Source organism: Bos indicus, chromosome 13, assembly GCF_029378745.1.
Source record: "Bos indicus isolate NIAB-ARS_2022 breed Sahiwal x Tharparkar chromosome 13, NIAB-ARS_B.indTharparkar_mat_pri_1.0, whole genome shotgun sequence".
NCBI classification, from domain to species: Eukaryota; Metazoa; Chordata; class Mammalia; order Artiodactyla; family Bovidae; genus Bos; species Bos indicus.
Genome location: NC_091772.1, coordinates 37,936,779 through 37,958,942, shown reverse-complemented (window position 1 = coordinate 37,958,942; position 22,164 = coordinate 37,936,779). Strand labels below are relative to the sequence as shown.

The window sequence follows — 22,164 nt, the reverse complement described above, 5'->3', positions numbered from 1 at the left end:
TAGGGTGGGCAGGGGCCACACAGGCTTCGGCATGGCTGTTCCCGGGTGCAGGGGAGACCCTGCTCCCCGCGAGAGCTGTGCCGTCCAGAGCAGGAGGGTGGCCTGCTACTAGGACCCCTCACTCCACTGCGAGTGGCTTCCTCTCTCGGCACCTCAGTTTCTCCGTCTGGAAAATGGGAACAATGTCGGTTCCCACCTCAAGAGCAGGTGTTTGTCTGCATGGCTGGTGAAGGTTCAGTGACACAATCGTAGATGTGACCTGCCTGCTACAGTTGTTACTGTAGGTCACCTGATACAATGGACACCAGCTTAGTTCTCTCTAGATGTGGCTGTGTAACCCCAGGGGAGTGGGAGTGTGTAGAGGGATAGCTTTGGAATTGCTGTGAATTTATTTTTGTGAATACCTTTTGTCTATAGCGGATGACATAAAAAAATTCTTTAAAAATGGCATTGAAATATGTATAATATCATATATGAAACGAGTCCCCAGTCCAGGTTCAATGCACGATACTGGATGCTTGGGGCTAGTGCACTGGGACGACCCAGAGGGATGGTATGCGGAGGGAGGAGGGAGGAGGGTTCAGGATGGGGAACACATGTATACCTGTGGCAGATTCATTTTGATATATGGCAAAACCAATACAATATTGTAAAGTTAAATAAATAAAAAAAAGAAATGTTAGAAATAATTAAGGTAATGAAAAGATGTATTTATAACATCAACAACCTTGATGCCAAAATGAGAAAATTATCTGTAAAGTGATTTGACAGGGCTGGATCAAAAATAGTTTTAAAACTATAAAAAAAAATTCTTTAAAAATTTTAAAAATTTAAGAAATTAAAAAAATTCCTTTTTAAATACATGTCAATAAACATGAATCAATTGGAAAAGAATACAGGGTGAATAGTAGATTTGGATGTGTCAGAAATCACGAACACAGGATGCAAATGCAGTGAATGGAGAGGTCCCTGCATCAGCTCTCGGAACCTCAGAACAGCCTTGAGGATTTTGGGTTTTTTCCCCAAAAAAAGAGGTGGGATATCACATCTCTGTCAGGGCTGGAGCTCACCCTCACTGAATCTAAATGACTCAGAGCCCCCCATTCACTCTTAGTAGGTATGGACAGGGTCTTCCTTTATTTTTTCCATTAGCATTTAATTGTTTTGTTTTTTATTTTTAACTTTTTAATGAAGTAATAGTTGATTTTCAATATTATGTTAGTTTTAGGTGTACAGCATAGGGTTTCAGTATTTGTATAGGCTATGCTCCATTAGAAGTTACTAGAACTGACCTGATGATTTTTAAATAGTTGGGTTTGGCTAATCTCTAGGACTCATTGTTTTACATATATAAATGGTAAGGTGTAGACTTCAAGATTTCTCTTTTTAAAAAAAAAATTCCCAGAATCTTAAAATGCTGTAAGTTCTAGCTGAAGGCTTTCACTTGAAAACAGGGTAAAGAAATACCTAAAGCTGCCATGTGTGTTTTTCTGTGTGAGTCGTGAATCTTAAACATGTTTGGAAAAGAGCAAGAGGTGAGGGAGTTTAAGAGGTGAAAGCACTTTTGCTTTCAGGCCTACAAGCCTTCGTACGTACAAGAATTCCTCTGAGGCTGGGGATGAACTTCTGGAGAAGAGGAGAAGGATCTGGGAAGCAGAGTTTTGGAGGAGGCTGGTGGTGGAAGGCAGGAAGTTGGTTTTGTTTTTTTTTGTTTAGGCCCAATCTGGGAGCACGTGGGATCTTAGTTCCCCTTAGTTCTCACAGGGGTTGAACCTGTGCCCCCTGCATTGGAAGTGTGGAGGCGTGGAGTCCTAACCTCTGGACCTCCAGGGAAGTCCCAGCAGCTGGTTTTTTTGTTTTTTTAAATTTTTTTAGTTGGACTGGTTTGGGTGTAGATACAGACAGTTGAAGCTCAACATTCAGAAAACTAAGATCATGGCATCTGGTCCCATCACTTCATGGGAAATAGATGGGAAAACAGTGGAAACAGTGTCAGACTTTATTTTTGGGGGCTCCAAATTCACTGTAGATGGTGATTGTAGTCATGAAATTAAAAGATGCTTACTCCTTGGAAGGAAAGTTATGACCAACCTAGATAGCATATTAAAAAGCAGAGATATTACTTTGCCAATAAAGGTCCGTCTAGTCAAGGCTACGGTTTTTCCAGTGGTCATGTATGGATGTGAGAGTTGGACTGTGAAGAAGGCTGAGCACTGAAGAATTGATGCTTTTGAACTGTGGTGTTGGAGAAGACTCTTGAGAGTCCCTTGGACTGCAAGGAGATTCAACTAGTCCATCCTAAAGGAGATTAGTGCTGAGTGTTCATTGGAAGGACTGATGCTGAGGCTGAAACTTCAATACTTTGGCCACCTCATGTGAAGAGTTGACTCATTGGAAAAGACCCTGATGCTGGAAGGGATTGAGGGCAGGAGGAGAAGGGGACGACAGAGGATAAGATGGCTGGATGGCATCACCGACTCGATGCATATGAGTTTGGGTAAACTCTGGGAGTTGGTGGACAGGGAGGCCTGGCGTGCTGCGATTCATGGGGTCGCAAAGAGTCGACACGACTGAGCGACTGAACTGACAGACAGTTGAAGTTTTTAATGGATTTCCAGCATCTCTGTGGCTGAGTTAGCAAGGTTGATTTTTCAAGGGTATGTTGGACTCCAGTTAGTTTCTCCAGTCCCTTTCTAAAACATGGTCTCAAAAGTGAAAGTGTTAGTCGCTCAGTTGTGTCCAACTCTTTGCAACTCAGTGGACTGTAGCCTGCCAGGTCCTCTGTCCAAGGGATTCTCCAGGGAAGAATCCTGGAGTGGGTTGCCATGCCCTCCTCCAGGGGATCTTCCCGACCCAGGGATCGAATCCAGGTCTCTCGAATTGTGGGCAGAGTCTTTACCATGTGAGCTACTCGAGAAGCCCCCCTGAAGAAAGATGGTCTAGACCAGTGGATCTAGCATCAGCAACACGTGGAAGGTGTGTTAAAACAGTTTCCTCGTCCTTTCACCCCAGAAATTCTGATCCAATAGGTCTGGGATCCACCAGATCTTTCATTTTTCAAATCATTTCCAGATAGTGTGGTCCAGGAACCACACTTTGCGAACCACTCAACTAGATGTAAAACACACAGTATCAGGGTTGGAGCATTTTCTAAAATTAGACTTTTGGCTCAGAGTCTTGATTTGGAAAAATCTAGACGCTTTTCTGCTGGTGGAGCTTTTGAAACTGCAGCTGACAGCATCCAAAAGCATAATAAAAACACAAGCGTCCACACATTGCTGAATTCTGGTGCAAACAAAAGAAAACACTTCCAAAAGAATTCTACCCCCCTCTACCAGCAGCTGCACATTCCAGCAGCAGCGACTCACCTTCGGGAGTTTTTCCGGGCAGTTTATCAGATGATTGTCTTCAAAGCGAGAGAATGTGCTTGCAGGGCATCTGATTAATCTCTCTTTTAAGGGCAAATGTGGGCTGGCCTTTTGTTATCATTCTCAGCAGTTTAAAAAGTTGGCTGATGGGACCTAAGGGGTTATTGGGCTTGACCCTGAGGAAGGTCAGGGAAGAGCAGAAGGCACCTTGCAGGGTGGGGTCAGGACTCAGCGTTCAACTCCTGACTAGTAGGGAGAAGTCCAGGACAGACCCCAGGCCTGTTAGCTCCTGTTAACTTCTGTTAATCATCTGAATGACCCACTGGCTCCAAGTCTCCCTGTCTGTAAGTTGAGACTCTATCGTTTCTGAGCTGTCTTAGGCAGAGCCCTTAAGGTCCTCGGATTTGCTTGAAGGGCATCTGATGGAGGAGGGTTGCTGGACAGTCAGGGTTCCTATCCGCGCCCGCCTCCGACCAACCATCATGTCCCTTATGAAACACATCTCTGCTTTGCTTCTATATGTTGGCTTCCCTGAGATGTTTTGTTTGCAGGATGTGGCTACAAAATGTCTGAGGACCCATGGCCTCTAGGGTCCCTTCTATTTCTAAAACTTTTACAAAAGGATAGCCCTTTGTAAGTCATTACACAAAAGGTCTTCAGTCCAGTAATTGTGTATCAGTTGTGGATGAATTTTTGGTGAAAGTTTCAGATGTTTGAGAATTCCCTATCCCACCCCATCCTCAGCAGTCTTGAGGGGTCGAGGGATGGGGCAGGTGGGAAAACATCCCAAAGGGCTGCCTCACACGTCTGCACCCAGCACTGCCCCGCCTCTGGCCCCAGGGCTAGCTGTTCCTACTAAGCAGGGCTCACTCCTTGGAGCTGAGAGGCGCTTCCACCAGGAACCACCGTGCCTGAAGTGGGCAGGGCTGCACTCCTGAGCCCTTGGACCTTCCTTCCTGTCAGTGTGGTCCTGGTAGGACTGTCAGCAAGATAACAGTCACGTGATCATGTGGGCCAATCATAGCTCTCTCTCAGAGATGTCGCTCCTGAGGGGCAGAGATAAGTGCCTTTGGAGCTGGTCATCCTGGTGTCCAGGCCACAGCCCGCTGCTACTTGCTTTGCTGGGACTGCACTGGTTTCTATCCTTCCTGAGGCCTGACTCTTTTTCCCTTGGGGTCTGTAGATTACCTGGGGTATTTCTGGCTCCTCAGCCCTTTTCCACTGCTGGGAAGACACCAGGCTTCCTTTCCTTCAGCATTTCTCTGTTGAAGAGGCTTCCTCAGGCTATGTGACAATTCTGAGTAATTCAGAAGCCCATTCACCAGGACCTCCAAGGGGCCTTCCACCTTCCCTGGAGCATCTGCGTGAGACCATCAGTAATGCTGTGCTCTCCCAGGGACAATTCATCATGATGACCCTAACCCCTATTAGTACCAGGAGGGCAAGTGTCTCAGAATATCTTGTCCTGTCCACATACCTTGACTGTCTTAACTCTGTTCATGCAGGGGTGGAGAACATCTTAAGTATTTTAGCAGACCACATTCTACCTGTATGGATGAGAGCCTGTTGCTAACATTCATAGTGCTTTTTAATAAGTCATTAGGAAGTCAGTAAAAACGCACTTAGCAAGGCCTCAGGTATTGGTAGAAATGCAAGGCAGAGGTGTCTTGGGAGAGGAACAAGGTCCTTGGCCCTGTAACATCTCACTGAATTGTTGAAGCATTTAAGTCAATTCCACACATCATATTACTTTCTTATTAAGAGCACAAATACTTCTTCACACCTGTTTGGTTGGTCAAAGGAAGATTGATGAGATAAAAGTTGGTGAATTATCAAAAAGTTTGGTAAGAACATTCAACCTTCTGTTGTGTCATTTCCAACTTTAAAGGAGCAAACACTCTTCACCTCAGCATTCATGCTAAAAAAATGCATTTTGTATTGAAGATGGGTGGTCCCAAGGTAAGTGTCAACAGTCCTCGGGAGAAAGCTATTAAAATTAAGGTTTCCTACTTGAGAGTTTGTCTTTTGACTTCATCAATGGTTTCTTTTGCTATGCATAGCTTTTGAGTTTGATATAGTCTTGCTTGGGCTTCCCCAGTGGCTCAGTGGTAAAGAAACCGTCTGCAGTGCAGGAGATGCTGAAGATGTGGATTTGGTCCCTGGGTTGGGAAGATCCCCTGGAAAAGAAGATTGCAATCCACTCAAGTATTCTTGCCTGGGAAATCCCATGGATAGAGAAGCCTGGTGGGCTACAATCTGTGGGGTGGCAAAAGATGCCACATGACTGAACGACTAAACAGCAGCAAGAAATAGTCTTACTTGCCAATTTTTTATTTTGTTGCTTGTGCTTTAAGTGTCACGTCCAAAAATTCATTGCCAACACCCATGCCAGGGAGGTTTTTTCCTGTTTCTTCTTGGAGTTTTGTTTCAGTATAAAATTATTTAAGTCTCTAACCCATTTCCCCACTCCAGTACTCTTGCCTGGAAAATCCCATGGACGGAGGAGCCTGGTAGGCTGCAGTCCATGGGGTCGCTAGTCAGACACGACTGAGCGACTTCACTTTCACTTTTCAGTTTCATGCATTGGAGAAGGAAATGGCAACCAATTCCAGTATTCTTGCCTGGAGAATCCCAGGGACAGGGGAGCCTGGTGGGCCCCCGTCTATGGGGTTGCACAGAGTCAGACATGACTGAAGCGACTTAGCAGCAGCAGCAGCTAACCCATTTAGAGTTCGTTTTTGAATGGTATAAAATAGGGCTCTAGCTTCATTCTAAAGTAAAGGTTTCAGTGTTAAGGGAAACCTGTTTCTTAGTCTTAGAAACTCAACTCACTGATGAGAGGCTCTAGAACAAATACAGATGTGTCAGATTTTAAGGTTGCGTATGTGTTATCATTGTTCAGTTGCTAAGTCCTGTCTGACTCTTTGCGACCCCATGGACTTCAGCACACCAGGCCTCTCTGTCCTTTACTATCTCCTGGAGTTTACTGAAATTCATGTCCATTGATTCAGTGACGCTATCCCACCATCCCATCCTTTGTCGCCCCCTTCTCCTCCTGTCCTCAATCTTTCCCAGCATAAGGGTCTTTTCCAATGATTTGGCTCCTCACATTAGGTGGCCAAAGCTTTGGAGCTTCAGCATCAGTCCTTCCAATGAATATTCAGGGTTGATTTCCTTTAAGATTGATTGGTTTGATTGTTGTCCAAGGGACTCTCAAGAGGCTTCTCCAGCACCATAATTCGAAACTGTGTTAGTCTCTTAGTCATGTCCAGCTCTTTGTGAGAGCCGGACATGGACTGTAGCCCACCAGGCTCCTCTCTCCATGAAATTTTCCAGGCAAGAATACTGAAGTGGGTTGCCATTTCCTCCTGCACAAGATCTTCCCCACCCAGGGACGGAACCTGCATCTTGTGCACTGCAGGTAGATTTTTACCACGGGAGCCATCAGGGAAGCAATTTTAAGGTTATTGGCATGCAAGCATACTGTTTCTCCCTGAATTTTCTAGATCAAGGCTTCTCAGCCCTGGCACTATTGGCATTAGGGACTGGAGGTTTATTTGTTGTGTGAGGTTGTCCTATGTATTGTGAGATGTTTAGCAGCATCTGTGACCCCTACCCACTCGATGCCGGTAGTAGCACTCCACCTCCCAAATGGTGACAATTAAAAGTATGTCCAGATTGTGCCAAATGTCCCCGGGGGGGGGCGGTGCAGAATCACCCCTGCCTGAGAGCTATTGTGGTAGACCAGGTCCAGTGGGCTAACCCAATGCTCTGCTAGAAATGCAGAATCCCGGACGCCGTCCCAGACCTACCAAACAGCAGTCTGCCTGTTAACCAGACCCCCAGTGGTCTGTGTGTTCAGATTTCACACCCACCCCATGGCCTCTCCAAATCGGAATTGTGACCCTCTTGTTGCAGGAGGCAGACGAAGCCCTGCTACGTAACCTGCGTCTTCAGATTGAAGCCCAGTTTCTGCAGGATGACATCAGTGCAGCCAAGGACAGGTACAAAAAGGTAACCACAACCCCTCTTGCAGCCCTTTCCCACCGGAAACCAGTCCGGGGCTCTCGTGGCTGAAAAATGAGATGGCTGCAGTGGGCTGCCCAGGTGAACTGGGCTGGACAGTGCTTAGTGAACCAGACGTGCAGAGGGGGGGGGTGGTTGTGGGGTGTGTGTGTCAGGGGATGGGGTGGGAGCCAGTATCTATGGGAGACATTACACTCCACAGAGTGATTGCACGTGAATCCGTCTTGATTAGGCAAAACTGGTTCAGATCAGAAAATGGAGAAAATGCAAAAACTGTAAATTTTCACTGCTGCCTCTGAGGGAACATGTGGCCCGCAGGAGCCCCCTGGAGAAGGAAATGGCAACCCACTCCAGCGTTCTCGCCTGGGAAATCCCATGGGCAGAGGAGCCTGGTGGGCTACAGTCCACGGGGTTGCAGAGAGTCGGACATGACTTAGCGACTAAACAGCAATAGCAAGAGCCTTCTCTCAGGTACTGCTGTGTTCTGCCCACAGCCCTACCGGCTTCTCGTAGCCTCATGCTGCGGTGGGGTGGGGGTGCTTGGTGTTCTGGGAAAGTCCAGTCCCGGAGCTATGTAACCTAAGGCCAGTGGTCTAACCTCTCTGAGCTTGTGCATCTTGAAAATGCAAGTGCCAGACACTCCTTTCCTGCCCAGCTGTGTCACCTGAGCACAGCAGACCTGAGGGCTGACCTCTCCGGGGACCTGGCCTCCCTCCAGCTTCAGTGTCTGTGTCTCTGCCTCAGGACCTGCTCCAGGCGGCAGAGGGCGGCTTTTGTGTAGATAAAAGGAGGCATCAGGCGCCCTCCGAGCAGGTCACTGTCTGATATCCCGAGGGTCACATTAGCCCGGAGGGAGAAACTCAGGCAGTTCAGGTTTTAATGAGAACTCTTTCCTTCCCTGACAGAATCTTCTGGAGATTCAGACCTATGTCACCATCCTGCAGCAGATCATCCAGACCACGCCGCAGGCAGCTGCCATAACGAGTGGGATGCGGGAGGTAAGAGCAGGAGCCGCAGCAGCAGGGTGGCCACACGTGGGCATTGGTCCTGCAGCCCCAGAGCTGGTGCCCAGAGGCCCAGGGAGAGTCATCAGGTTGGACTGTCTGGGGCCCCCAACCCAACCTGAGCATTCATATTCAAGTTTACTCTTTTGCTCTTTCAGTCTGTAAGTGAACAAGGGTATCTAGACATTTGAGGACGTAAACTCTGCTGCTGACCGTCTTCCTAGGTGTTTGTCCTCTCTTCCTTGTTTAGCTTATAAGAAACTACCAGACTATCTCCCAAGCTCTGTAGCATCACTGCATCCCCGCCCCCAGCCACAGATGGGAGCTTCTGTTGCTTTGCTTTCTTGTCTGCACTGGGATGTTGGGCTTTTATTTTGGTTTTGCTGTTTGCTGTTCTAATAAATGTGTTGTGTATCTTGTTATGAGCATTTTTTTTTTAAGCCACACCACATGGTTTGCAGGAATCTTAGTTCCCGAAAGGGATCGAACCCTCAGCAGTGAAAGCACAGAGTCCTAACCACTGGACCACCAGGGAATTCCTTGTTGAGTATCTTTTCAGTCAAGACATATGGATGCTTATCTGCCATCCATGTATCTATGATTCACGTATCTTCTGTGTTGGACCAAGACCCAAGTCTTTTGCATATATATCTATATCTATATCTATATATTATTGGGTTGTTTGTTTTCTTATTCCCCTTATCAATTTGACCATAATTTTGAATCCAGAAAATTGAAGATAGTGAGTGACTCTGTTTTTCAGGTCAGGCTCTACTAATGAGGAGGCAAGTCTGGGGCATGAAAACTGTCAGGACCGGTTAGAGATGGTTGAAGCTGTTTTGGAATTTGGGTGTAAAACTGTATTCCCAGTATAATGTTCCAGATTCCTTCCTCACTCAGCTCTTTAACAGTTCAACAGGATGTTGACCTATATTTTTTCCTACTGTGGTTTATGGGATTTTGTGATGCATGATACGGTATGTGTAGAAACAGACTGAGAAGGATACAGATTAAAACAGAAATGTCATGTGGTCTTTCTCTGGAGAAGTGTTACACTGAGGTCAGAGTTTTGTGGACTGTTCAGCTGATGAGATTCTGTGTTTTTCTGCAGAGATGACTTAGGATAGAAGTCTGCTCAAGCCCACACCCTGCAGAACCAGTGGGCAAGGGTAGCTGACTGCTTTATGTTTATTTGAACCTAACTTTTTATATCAAAGCTAAAGAAATCCCCAAATTTGCTTTTGGAACATAGTTGAATCCTGCCAAGTAACATCTGAGAGGCAGAAGGGTTACTTCTTTTGGCCTTGATGGGGATATTCTTGTCCACATTGCTCACCAATGACCCCAAGTGAACTGTGTGCATGTGTGTTTAGCTGCTTTAGTTGTGTCCAACTCTGTGTGACCCTATGGACTGTAGCCCACCAGGCTCCTCTGTCCATGGGGTTCTGCAGGTAAGAATACTGGAGTAGGGTGCCATATCCTCCTCCAGGGGATCTTCCCAACCCAGGGGTCAAACCCACATCTCTTTACGCCTCCTGCGTTGGCAGGTGGGTTCTTTACCACGAGTGCCACCTGGGAAGTCACAAGTGAACTGGTCTAAAACACAGCTTTTCCTAAAACATAATTTTCTTTGTCAGAGATTTCTTTCCAGACGCTTTATTGTATTTTGCAAACATTTTCCCCTTTAATTCAAAGGTGTTTTGTATCAGAGCACACTTATAAAATCATAATAGTCTGTTTTCTTGTAGCCCCATTTGTCTGAGTTGTAGGAATGTAGAACCATCTAGACTTAGTTTGATGGCGTCAGTGATTGTCAGAGACCCTCAGCATCACTTGGGAACTTGAGAAAAATGCAGAATCTCCAGCCAGACCCCCCAGCAGACCCACTGAGTCACAATCCCCATTTCAGCAGGATGCTCAGGGATTCATGTGCACTTTGCAAAGCACATTTAGATCCTGGTGCCTCCTTCTTTGCTTGTAAGGGCACTAATCCCACCATGGGGGCCCCACTCTAGTGACCTCATCTCCACCTCCCTTCCTGCCAAAGTCCCAGCCCAGATGCCTTCCCATGGCAGGAGGGGGTCAGGGCCTCAGCCTGTGAATCTGAGGGCGGGGTTAGGGGGATGTGAATGTGCAGAACACAGGAGGCCTCTCCGCTCCTCTACGTGTTTCCTCCCATGACAAGTGTGTGATGCTGAGTCTGGCTTCTTTGTACAGGAGAAGCTCCTGACAGAACGGGAAGCCGCCGCCCTGCAGTGCCAGCTGGAGGACGGCAGGGAGATGATCTGCCTCCTGCAAGCCCAGAGAACCGAGCTGCAGGCCCAGGTGCGCCCCACCCTCTGCAGGCTCATTCTGGTGTCACGTGCCCGAGAGACTTGCGCACGTTTGTCTCACTGTGTTGTTTTGTTGTTGTTTAGTCCCTCTGTTGTGTCCAACTCTTTGTGACCCCATGGGCTATATAGCCTGCCAGGCTCCTCTGTACTGGAGTGGGTTGCCATGCCCTCCTCCAGAGAATCGTCCCGACCCAGGGATCAAACCCAAATTTCCCACATCTCCTGCATTGCACATGGATTCTTTACCACTGAGCCACCAGGGAAGACCTGTCTCACTGTACATTCTCACAAACTTGGCACACCTGTGTGCCCAGCCCTCAAGTGACAGACAGCGTCCCTAGGGGGGTGACCAGCTGTCCGCATAGACAGAGGGCTGCCCAGGGCACTGCCCTTCCTGCTCAGACTGGAAAGGGCCTGCGCCAGAGGGGACAGAGAAAGTGAAAGTGAAGTTGCTTACTTGTGTACGACTCTTTGCGACCCCATGGACTGTAGCCAACGAGGTTCCTCCATCCATGGAATTTTCCAGGCAAGAGTACTGGAGTGGGTTGCCATTTCCTTCTCCAGGGAATCTTCCTGACCCAGGGATCAAACCCGGGTCTCCCACATTGCAAGCAGACACTTTTACTGTCTGAGCCACCAGGGAAGCAGGGACAATAGATCCCACTAATTTCTGGCTCCCGAGAGGTTCCCTCAGGCCCCCTCCCCCACCAAGGGTAAGCTCCCACCTGTGCATAACCGACCCATTTTTCCCAGTTTAAAATTGTTGTAAAAAATAAGAAATGGTCACAGATTGGGGATTTTAATCCTCCACTCGTTTGAATCTGTGCTTCCTGCTTCTGACCTGAACTCTCTCCTCTGGAATCTGACTGCAGATTCCAGTCAGAGGGGAGACTGGAGAGAGGGGCTGTTTCTGCATTTGCTCCTGCTCAGAATTTGTTAGTGGAAACTTTGCATTTTCACCCCACCCCTTTTCTGTTCTTGGTGAAGCTTAATTTGCAAACTGAACTCACCAGAAAAGCTCGGTCCTATTTCTACAGGCTTCTTTTGTGGTTCACAGGCTTTGCGGGGCACCTCCGTGATTCCTTCAGTTTCTTTCTGTGGTTCCATGTATCTGGCTGTTCTGATGGGGACATTGGGTTAGAACACGCTCCTTCCTGTTTGACCACATTTCCCAAATCCAAAAGTAAATTGATGTTCGGTTTGACAAGTACATGTAAAGGACAAGAGAACAAGAATTTAAACAATCTGCACCTCTACGTATACCATTAAACGTTATATGTTACTCTGTCTCTACTCCACCTGAAAGATGATGCTGTGAAAGTGCTGCACTCAATATGCCAGCAAATTTGGAAAACTCAGCAGTGGCCACAGGACTGGAAAAGGTCAGTTTTCATTCCAATCCCAAAGAAAGGCAATGCCAAAGAATGCTCAAACTACTGCACAATTGCACTCATCTCACACCCTAGTAACGGACAAGGCAATGGCACCCTACTCCAGTACTCTTGCCTGGAAAATCCCATGAATGGAGAAGCCTGGTAGGCTACAGTCCATGGGGTCGCTAAGAGTTGAACACGACTGAGCGACTTCACTTTCACTTTTCACTTTTCACTTTTCATGCATTGGAGAAGGAAATGGCAACCCACTCCAGTGTTCTTGCCTGGAGAATCCCAGGGACGGGGAAGCCTGGTGGGCTGCCGTCTATGGGGTTGCACAGAGTCGGACACGACTGAAGCGACTTAGGAGCAGCAGCAGCACACCCTAGTAAAGTAATGCTCAAAATTCTCCAAGCCAGGCTTCAGCAATATGTGAACCGTGAAATTCCAGATGTTCAAGCTGGTTTTAGAAAAGGCAGAGGAACCAGAGATCAAATTGCCAACATCCGCTGGATCATCGAAAAAGCAAGAGAGTTCCAGAAAAACATCTATTTCTGCTTTATTGACTATGCCAAAGCCTTTGACCGTGTGGATCACAATAAACTGTGGAAAATTCTGAAAGAGATGGGAATCCCAGACCACCTGACCTGCCTCTTGAGAAACCTGTATGCAGGTCAGGAAGCAACAGTTAGAACTGGACATGGAACAACAGACTGGTTCCAAATAGGAAAAAGAGTACGTCAAGGCTGTATATTGTCACCCTGCTTATTTAACTTATATGCAGAGTACATCATGAGAAACACTGGGCCGGAAGAGCACAAGCTGGAATCAAGATTGCCGGGAGAAATATCAGTAACCTCAGATATGCAGATGACACCACCCTTATGGGAGAAAGTGAAGAGGAACTAAAAAGCCTCTTGATGAAAGGGAAAGAGGAAAGTGAAAAAGTTGGCTTAAAGCTCAACATTCAGAAAACGAAGATCATGGCATCTGGTCCCATCACTTCATGGGAAATAGATGGGGAAACAGTGGAAACAGTGTCAGACTTTATTTTGGGGGGCTCCAAAATCACTGCAGATGGTGATTGCAGCCATGAAATTAAAAGATGTTTACTCCTTGGAAGAAAAGTTATGACCAACCTAGATAACATATTAAAAAGCAGAGATTACTTTGCCAAAAAAGGTCCATCTAGTCAAGGCTATGGTTTTTCCAGTGGTCATGTATGGATATGAGAGTTGGACTGTGAAGAAAGCTGAGTGCTGAAGAATTGATGCTTTTGAACTGTGGTGTTGGAGAAGACTCTTGAGAGTCCCTTGGACTGCAAGGAGATCCAACCAGTCCATTCTAAAGACCAGTCCTAGGTGTTCATTGGAAGGACTGATGCTGAGGCTGAAACTCCAATACTTGGGCCACCTCATGCGAAGAGTTGACTCAATGGGAAAAGACTCTGATGCTGGGAGGGATTAGGGGCAGGAGGAGAAGGGGATGACAGAGGATGAGATGGCTGGATGGTATCACCGACTCGATGCATATGAGTTTGGGTCAACTCTGGGAGTTGGTGATGGACAGGGAGGCCTGGCGTGGTATGATTCATGGGGTCGCAGAGTCAGACATGACTGAGCGACTGAACTGAACTGAACTCCACCAATGCCGACAGAAGAATCACATGGTGGAGCCCTGTGGGGTGTGGTGGTTTTCGTGGGTTCTCAGTGTTACCAAATTTCAGGACCTGAGTCCAGAATCTCTATTCCTGCCCCACGCACCACACACCCCTCACTGTGCAGTGACTCAGGGGCTTCGGAAAGCACATGGGGGTCTGCAGATGGTCCCCAAGGCAGAGACCCCAGCTGCAGAGACCCCTTAGAACTCATCCTGCTCTGGTGATAAACTGTGGCTTGAGGACCAGGCACGTTGATTTGGTGACTTGATGAGTATGTAGTGTTCTCTGAGGTTCTGAGAGGATAGAGGGAGGGTGTGTGTGTGTGTGCACATGTGTGTATAATGTGTGTGAATATTTTTGAATGTGTGTACATGTGTATGCATATATGTGTGTATAAGTTGTGTGTGTGTGTGTGTGTGTGTGTGTGTGTACATGTGTGCGTGTGACTAAGCATTTGGAGAAGTGGACACAAGCCCAGTCACGTTGGCAGAATTCTGTTCTGTGTGCCTGTGGGAACAAGGATCCTGTTTCTTTACTGCCAGTAGTCATTCCAGATGCTGCCCACTCTCCTTGGTGGGTGGCCTCCTCCATCTTCAGGGACATTGACTCTTTCTCATGCATCTACTCTCTTTGATTTCTGCTCTTGAGGGCTCATGTGATCAGGAATAATCTAGAATAGTCTCTCTATTTTTTAAGCTCAACTGCTTAAGAACCTTGCTTACATCTGCAAAGTCCCTTTGCCAACTAACACCACAGAGTCTTGGGCAGAAGCTAAGGGGTAAAGGTCACTGGGGCCAAAAGTCTGCCTGATTAGCTCAAATTAAAACACACACATGTCTGGACCCACCTGAGAGTTTCTGACTCAGTAGGTCTGGGTTGTGGCCCAAGAACCTACCTTTCTGAAGTCCAGGTGCTGCTTGCTAGCCCAGGAACCACACTTGGAGGTCACTAATTTGTGCGGGGGAGGCGGGGGGAGGCGGGGGTGGGAATCCCATGCTGGGTCAGGATGTTCTACATTTGGGCCACTCATGTTCCTGGCCTGGGCCTTCCATAGCCTGATTCATGAGATATTTACAGCTGGCTTTTTGCTAATTTTAAAATGTTGCCATGACTTTCGGATGGAGTAGCTAAGCTGTACGTTCCCAGGGAGACCAGTCATCATAGCCCCTCAGTGGGGCCAGGGCTAGGACTGGGGATGTGGTGGGGATGTTGTGGGGCAGCACTCCTTGGCTCTGCCTATGGTTAGGGCATTCACAGGCTCGCCCCAGACCTGTGGAATCAGGGACACTGGCGAGGGGCCAGCATCTCCTTCAACAAGCCCCCCAGGTGGCTCTGCCAGCTTTGAGAACACTGGTCTGCAGGTTGCCCGCAACAGCACCCACGATTGGAGCTGGGGGCCCCTGCTTTTGAGATTGAACGTGGACCACGCATGAGATCCCTGAACGTGGACCACGCATGAGATCCCTGAACGTGATGTATGAGATGGTACTTATTCCAGGTGCCCGAGAAAGGACAGGCTCTCTAAATTCTCTAAGTTGCATCAGTTGAGTTTTTGTGACAGGAAGTGAAAAAATGCAGATTTTTACGAGTGTGTTGCCCAGACGTCATTTTTTGTGAAAGTCCCTTAGCACCATCTGGTGGCAGGTTTTGGTAAGATGGCATGTAATCTCGGAAGGATATGATTTCTTTTTCCTTTTTGAAATGACCTTGAACCCAAAGGAGTCCAGGGGCCTAAGAGGACTGAGGCAGGAGGTTACCCCTCCAGACGGGGCTCACATGAGGCGTAGCTCAGGATCCCTGAGGACTGTGTGTGCAAAGGCAAGCCCCACAACTGAGCTAGAACACTTGTCTTTTATTCAGATGTTTCTGGCGAGCCCCATGTGAGGTCCGGGAACACCAAGCAGAGCTTGGCTGGGCTCCTGCCTGCAGCCAAGTGGGGAGATGAATATCAGCTGGTCGATCCAAATGGTCCAGGCAGAAATGCCCAGTTACCTGGCTCACAGTGAAGTTCAGGCTGCTTTGAGGCCCATGCCTGCCACCTGCCTCTGCCCCCTGTATCAGCTTGACTACTGTTCTCGAAGTGACCCAGGGCTGTCAGTGGGCAGCTCTCTTCCCCTCTCCTCTCCTGACCACCCCTGCAGACCTGGCGCCCGCCTCTCTGCTTCTCACGCCTCTTTCTGCAAGTCCATTTGCTTCTGCAGTGCCCAGGACTGGACTTACCTCCTCCTGGAAGCCTTCCGTGATGCCCCGCCCCCTCCCCCCTCCCCCCACCTCCCCAGCACCCTGGGCCTCTCCGTGGGTTCTCTGACACCCTGTGCTTGACCCTGTGGCCAACCTGGACTGTGGCTCCAGGAAGGAGGGTCTCTTTCTCCTACGATCAGTCTGGTGCTAGACGGTGTCTGAAGCCCACATGGAAGTCAGTCCCCTCAGAGACATCTCGTTAGCCCCCTTTGAGCTGCCGAAAGGGGGGCTTTTACTGTTTCTTTCTGAGCACCCCTCCTTCTGATGGAGGAGGTTTCAATTATTGAGCTTTAACACATGGGTGCTGCGGTCACATCTCTTTCCTATTCATGTGGTAGAAGGGTGAGCTTTGATGAAAGTGTGTCCAGCTCTCATGTTTCCCTACTGCCCAGCTGACTCTGGAATGGATGGAGCCCAGCCACACCGGTTTGTGACCTGCAGGCTTTGTTCTCAGGACCGCTCCATGGAAACGGAGAGTCTTACATGGGGATTCACCCACTCCTGGATGGCTTCTTGTCTCTGAGATTCAGGTCTGGAGGGGTCCTTTGAATCCCTTCATGGAAGCCTTTCCTGGAGCGTGTAGACGCTGGTATGGTTAAGAGGGTGTGGCCACACCAGGAGTCAGAGGCTGTGCCTTGGTGTTTGATGTCCTAGGAGACTGTTTGAATGGAGACAATTTTGTTTATTTTTTAAAATTTATTTATTTTTAATTGAAGGATAATTACTTTACAGTATTGTGTTGGTTTCTGCCAAATATGAGCATGAATCAGCCATAGGTACACATATGTCCCCTCCCTCTTGGACCTCCCTCCCACCTCCTACCCCATCCCATCCCTCTAGGTTGTCAGAGAGTGCTGGTTTGAGGTCTGAAGTGAAGTGAAGTCGCTTAGTCGTGTCTGACTCTTAGGGACCCCATGAACTATAGCCTACCAGGCTCCTCCATCCATGGGGTTTTCCAGGCAAGAGTACTGGAGTGGGTTGCTATTTCGAGTCATGCAGCAAATTCCCACTGGTGATCTGCTTTACATACGGTAATGTGTATGTTTCCATGCTACTCTTTCCCTCTTCTTCCCTGCCCCTTGACCACAAGTCTGTTCTCTACGTCTGCATCTCCATTGCTGCCCTGCAAAGAGGTTCATCACTAGATTCCATATATGTGCATTAGTATATGATGTTTGTTTTCTGTTTCTGACTTACTTCACTCTATAATAGGCTGTAGGTTCATCCACCTCATTAGAACTGACTCAAATGCGTTCCTTTTTATGGCTGAGTAATATTCCATTGTATATATGTACCACAGCTTCTTTATCCATTCATCTGTTGATGGACATCTAGATTGTTTCCTGAATGGAGGCAGTTTTAAATGAGGAACAGAAACCTGGCCAAACTCTCTTTGTTTATTTTGAAATAATTTTAGACTTCTCTGATGCTGTGAAAATAGCTCAGAGTTTTCCCATACTCTTCATTCAATTCCCCCAAAGTCAACATCCAAATAGCAAAGCACCAAGGTTGAAACCAGGACATTGGTGAGCAGACCAGACTGGTGAGAGACTTGCCTGAAATCTCACCCCTTACCCTGTTCACAGGTTGCCTGATCCTGGGTCCTGCCTGCATTCAGGTGTCCTGTCTCCTCAGCCTCCTCGAGGCTGGGACAGTTCCTGCCCATCTCTGTTTCTCATGACCTTATCTGTACATAGTGAAGGGTCAGGCTCTCAGGAACAATCACCCTCCATGTTGTCCAGTGTGTTCATTAAGCTGCATGTGTCAGGCATCCTGTGATGCACATACATGAGGATAGATTCAGACTTTTGCTTAGTTCCCCACGACTCAAAGAATGTGGCCCGGAGACCAGAGCCACAGCCACGGGCATTGTGGAGGAGCCACTTAGAAACCCGGCCCCTCCAGTCCCACTGGAGCTACTGAGCCAGAATCTGAGCAAAACCGTATCCTTGGGGTGGTTCATATGTGTGTTGAAGTTTGACAAATGCTCTTCCAGATGAAGTGGGTTTCAGTCTACATGTTTTATTTTGCTTTTGAGGACTGGCTACGCCTGTTAGATCTTTTCTCTGTGGGAAAGCAAGCTTGTACTGAGCTTGTAAATAAGTTTGCTTATAAATAAGTAAGAAGCTTATGGCTGCTTGTGGGTTGTCATAGCTCTAAAAGTGAAGACGAGGAACCTCTTTTCATTTTCCTACCTTAATTTTGACTTGTCCTGCTTTAATATATAAATAGCGTTTCTCTGAAGTTATTTTACAAAAGTGCCAGCGCACACAAACACACACATTTTAGCTATCAAAACATATATGTAACTCTACTGGTCAGAAATCAGGAGAAAATTAAAGTGCCGTAGTGATTGAATAAGATCAAGGAGATCCCCCCCTTTTTATTATTATAGCATCTTATCTATTTAGTCCATGTTCTTTTTTTTACTACTTTTTCATGCTAACTCAGTAAAGTACGAAGAATGTACTCGGAGTTGTACATGTTAGTCCAGGGATGGCAGTTTTTATTTTCTGAGTTTCTCATCTTCCTACTGCCTTGGGTCGGGGGCTCCGCTACAGGCTGATTTCCTGGGGTGCTGATACAAGCATCAGGGGAAGGGGTTCAGTTGTCACATCCTTCTGTGGCTTTAAGATTCTCTGCGGACAGAGAAACAAACCAACAAAACAAATACAACTGGGTACGCCGTCCAGATTCTCCCCTGCTGTGTCTGTGTCTGCAGGGAGAGGGTGGCTGGGTTTTCTTGTGACTATTGTCTCTGCCCGCAGACTGCGGCCCTGGAACAAGCCATCAGAGACGCCCACGAGTGTTATGATGATGAGATTCAGCTCTACAACGAGCAGATAGACACCCTGCGGAAGGAGATTGAAGAGGCAGAGAGGAGCCTGGAGAGATCATCCTATGACTGCCGGCAGCTGGTGGTCGTCCAGCAGACCCTGAGGAACGAGTTGGACCGGTATCATCGCATCATCGAGAATGAAGGCAACAGGTGGGGTCAGGGTGGGCAGAGCCCATGGGCACAGAAACACTTACTTGTTCCACGTTTTTCCATGTGCAAGTTCCAGGCTGTAGGGAATGTGTCAGGAAAGTGAGTGTTAGTTGCTCAGTCGTGTCCGACTCTTTGTGACCCGCCCTGGACTGTAGCCTGCCAGGTTCCTCTGTCCATGGGATTCTCCAGGCAAGGATACTGGAGTGGGTAGCCATTCTGTTTTCCAGGGGATCTTCCCGACCCATTGCAGGCAGATTATTTACCGTCTGAGCCACCAGAAAGAGACCCCCAAATCCAGGACCTCATGGGGCTGGAATGCTAGTGGGGGAGGCAGAGGATGAATGGGTTTGCAACAGAGATGTGGGCTCTGGCGTGAGTGATGGTGGGGGGAGGGGAGAGGTGATGAAGATGACTGTGGGAGTGTTTGGATGTCAAGGTGCCTTTTAGCTCCACAGGCTTCTGGTGACAGGAATGTCTTAGCTGAAAGGATGACCAGGTATGGTTATTGAGATGCTACAGGTGAGATGCCTGCACAGTACCTGGAATTGGACCAGTGCTCAGAGAGGTTGGTGTTATTACTGCTGCTGCCATGGTGACTCTGAGCACCTGGCCTGCCAGTACTGTGGCTACCAACAGGCTGTCTGATCTCCTCTGCACGATGGATTGGGATGTGAAGTCTGCTGGCAAGTGTCTCTGTCTCTGTCTCAGCCTCATTCACATCTACACCTGCATCAGCTACTCTCTGTTTCCTCCGTGTTCATCTATGTGACCGTGTCTGCACCTACACGTATACTTATGTCCACATCTGTGTCCACAGCGTCTGTATGTGTACATCTACACTATGCCTGCGTTCTCTACGTCATCTGTAGCTACACCCACATCACCTAACCTACATCTGTATCATCTACACCTACTCCTGCCTCTACATCACCTACTCCTACATCATCTGTATCGACATCTGACACCTACTCTGCCATCTACGTCTGTCTGGATCATCTACATGTATGTCTACCCCACATCTGCATTTTCTGTGCCTGCGTCATCTTCAGCACTTCTGTTATTTATGCTGATGCCTGCATCACCTACATTTACACCTGCACTTACCTCTATGTCATCTGCATCTCTACTTCCACCCACATCTACATCATCTGTATCCACGTCTATATCACTTATATCTGTATCTACATACACCTGTGTCTACATTATCTATGGTTATAGTTACATCTTTATCACCTAAGCCTGCACCTCATCTCCACATAAGTATGTAAATCTCTATCGTCTTTATGTACATGCATAAAGTGTCTACATCTCCATTGTCTTTACTTACATGTATAAACTGTCTATACCTCCATGGTTTTCTTTTTTTTTTTTTACTTTACAATATTGTATTGGTTTTGCCATACATTAACATGAATCCACCATGGGTGTACATGTGTTCCCCATCCTAAACCACCCTCCCACCTCCCTCCCCATCCCATCCCTCTGGGTCATCCCAGTGCACCAGCCCCGAGCACCCTGTATCATGCATCGAACCTGGACTGGCAATTTGTTTCACATATGATAATATACATGTTTCAGTGTCATTCTCCCAAATCATCCCACCCTTGCCCTCTCCCACAGAGTCCGAAAGACTGTTCTATACATCTGTGTCTCTTTTGCTGTATCTCATACAGGGTTATTGTTACCATCTTTCTAAATTCCATACATATGCGTTAGTATACTGTATTGGTGTTTTTCTTTTTGGCTTATTTCACTCTGTATAATAGGCTCCAGTTTCATTCACTTCATTAGAACTGATTCAAATGTATTCTTTTAATGGCTGAGTAATATTCCATTGTGTATATGTACCCACAGCTTTCTTATCCATTCGTCTGCTGATGGACATCTAGGTTGCTTCCATGTCCTGGCTATTATAAACAGTGCTGCGATGAACACTGGGGTACATGTGTCTCTTTCAATTCTGGTTTCCTTGGTGTGTATGCCCAGCAGTGGGATTGCTGGGTCATATGGCAGTTCTATTTCCAATTTTTTGAGGAATCTCCACACTGTTCTCCATAGTGGCTGTACTAGTTTGCATTCCCACCAACGGTGTAAGAGAGTTCCCTTTTCTCCACACCCTCTCCAGCATTGATTGCTTGTAGACTTTGGATAGCAGCCATTCTGACTGGCGTGAAATGGTACCTCATTGTGGTTTTGATTTGCATTTCTCTGATAATGAGTGATGTTGAGCATCTTTCCATGTATTTGTTAGCCATCTGTATGTCTTCTTTGGAGAAATGTCTGTTTAGTTCTTTGCCCATTTTTTGATTGAGTCTTTTATTTTTCTGGAGTTGAGCTGTAGGAGTTGCTTGTATATTTTTGAGATTAGTTGTTTGTCAGTTGCTTCATTTGCTATTATTTTCTCCCATTCTGAAGGCTGTCTTTTCACCTTGCTTATAGTTTCCTTTGTTGTGCAGAAGCTTTTAATTTTAATTAGGTCCCGTTTGTTTATTTTTGCTTTTATTTCCAATATTCTGGGAGGTGGGTCATAGAGGATCCTGCTGTGATATATGTCGGAGAGTGTTTTGCCTAGGTTCTCCTCTAGGAGTTTTATAGTTTCTGGGCTTATGTTTGGATCTTTAATCCATTTTGAGTTTATTTTTGTGTATGGTGTTAGAAAGTGTTCTAGTTTCATTCTTTTACAAGTGGTTGACCAGTTTTCCCAGCACCACTTGTTAAAGACATTGTCTTTTCTCCATTGTATATTCTTGCCTCCCTTTTCAAAGATAAGGTGTCCATAGGTGCATGTATTTATCTCTGGGCTTTCTATTTTGTTCCATTGGTCTATATTTCTGTCTTTGTGCCAGTACCATACTGTCTTGATGACTGTGGCTTCGTAGTAGAGCCTGAAGTCAGGTGGGTTGATTCCTCCAGTTCCATTCTTCTTTCTCAAGATTGCTTTGACTATTCGATGTTTTTTGTATTTCCATAAAAATTGTGAAATTATTTGTTCTAGTTCTGTGAAAAATACCATTGGTAGCTTGACAGGGATTGCATTGAATCTATAGATTGCTTTGGGTAGTATACTCATTTTCACTATATTGATTCTTCCAATCCATGAACACAGTATATTTCTCCATCTATTTGTGTCCTCTGATTTCTTTCACCAGTGTTTTATCGTTTTCTATATA

General features: G+C 46.9%; 1 protein-coding gene across 1 annotated transcript in view; it reads left to right on the top strand.

Annotated features, from left to right (window-relative positions):
- The window catches only part of BFSP1 (beaded filament structural protein 1), a 38,565-nt gene that overhangs the window by 9,497 nt on the left and 6,904 nt on the right, over window positions 1-22,164 (top strand). The window contains exons 3-6 of the mRNA XM_070801023.1: window positions 7,287-7,382; window positions 8,300-8,392; window positions 10,616-10,723; window positions 18,774-18,994. Of these exons, the coding sequence (XP_070657124.1) occupies window positions 7,287-7,382; window positions 8,300-8,392; window positions 10,616-10,723; window positions 18,774-18,994 (518 nt within the window). The remainder of the gene's footprint in view (window positions 1-7,286; window positions 7,383-8,299; window positions 8,393-10,615; window positions 10,724-18,773; window positions 18,995-22,164) is intronic.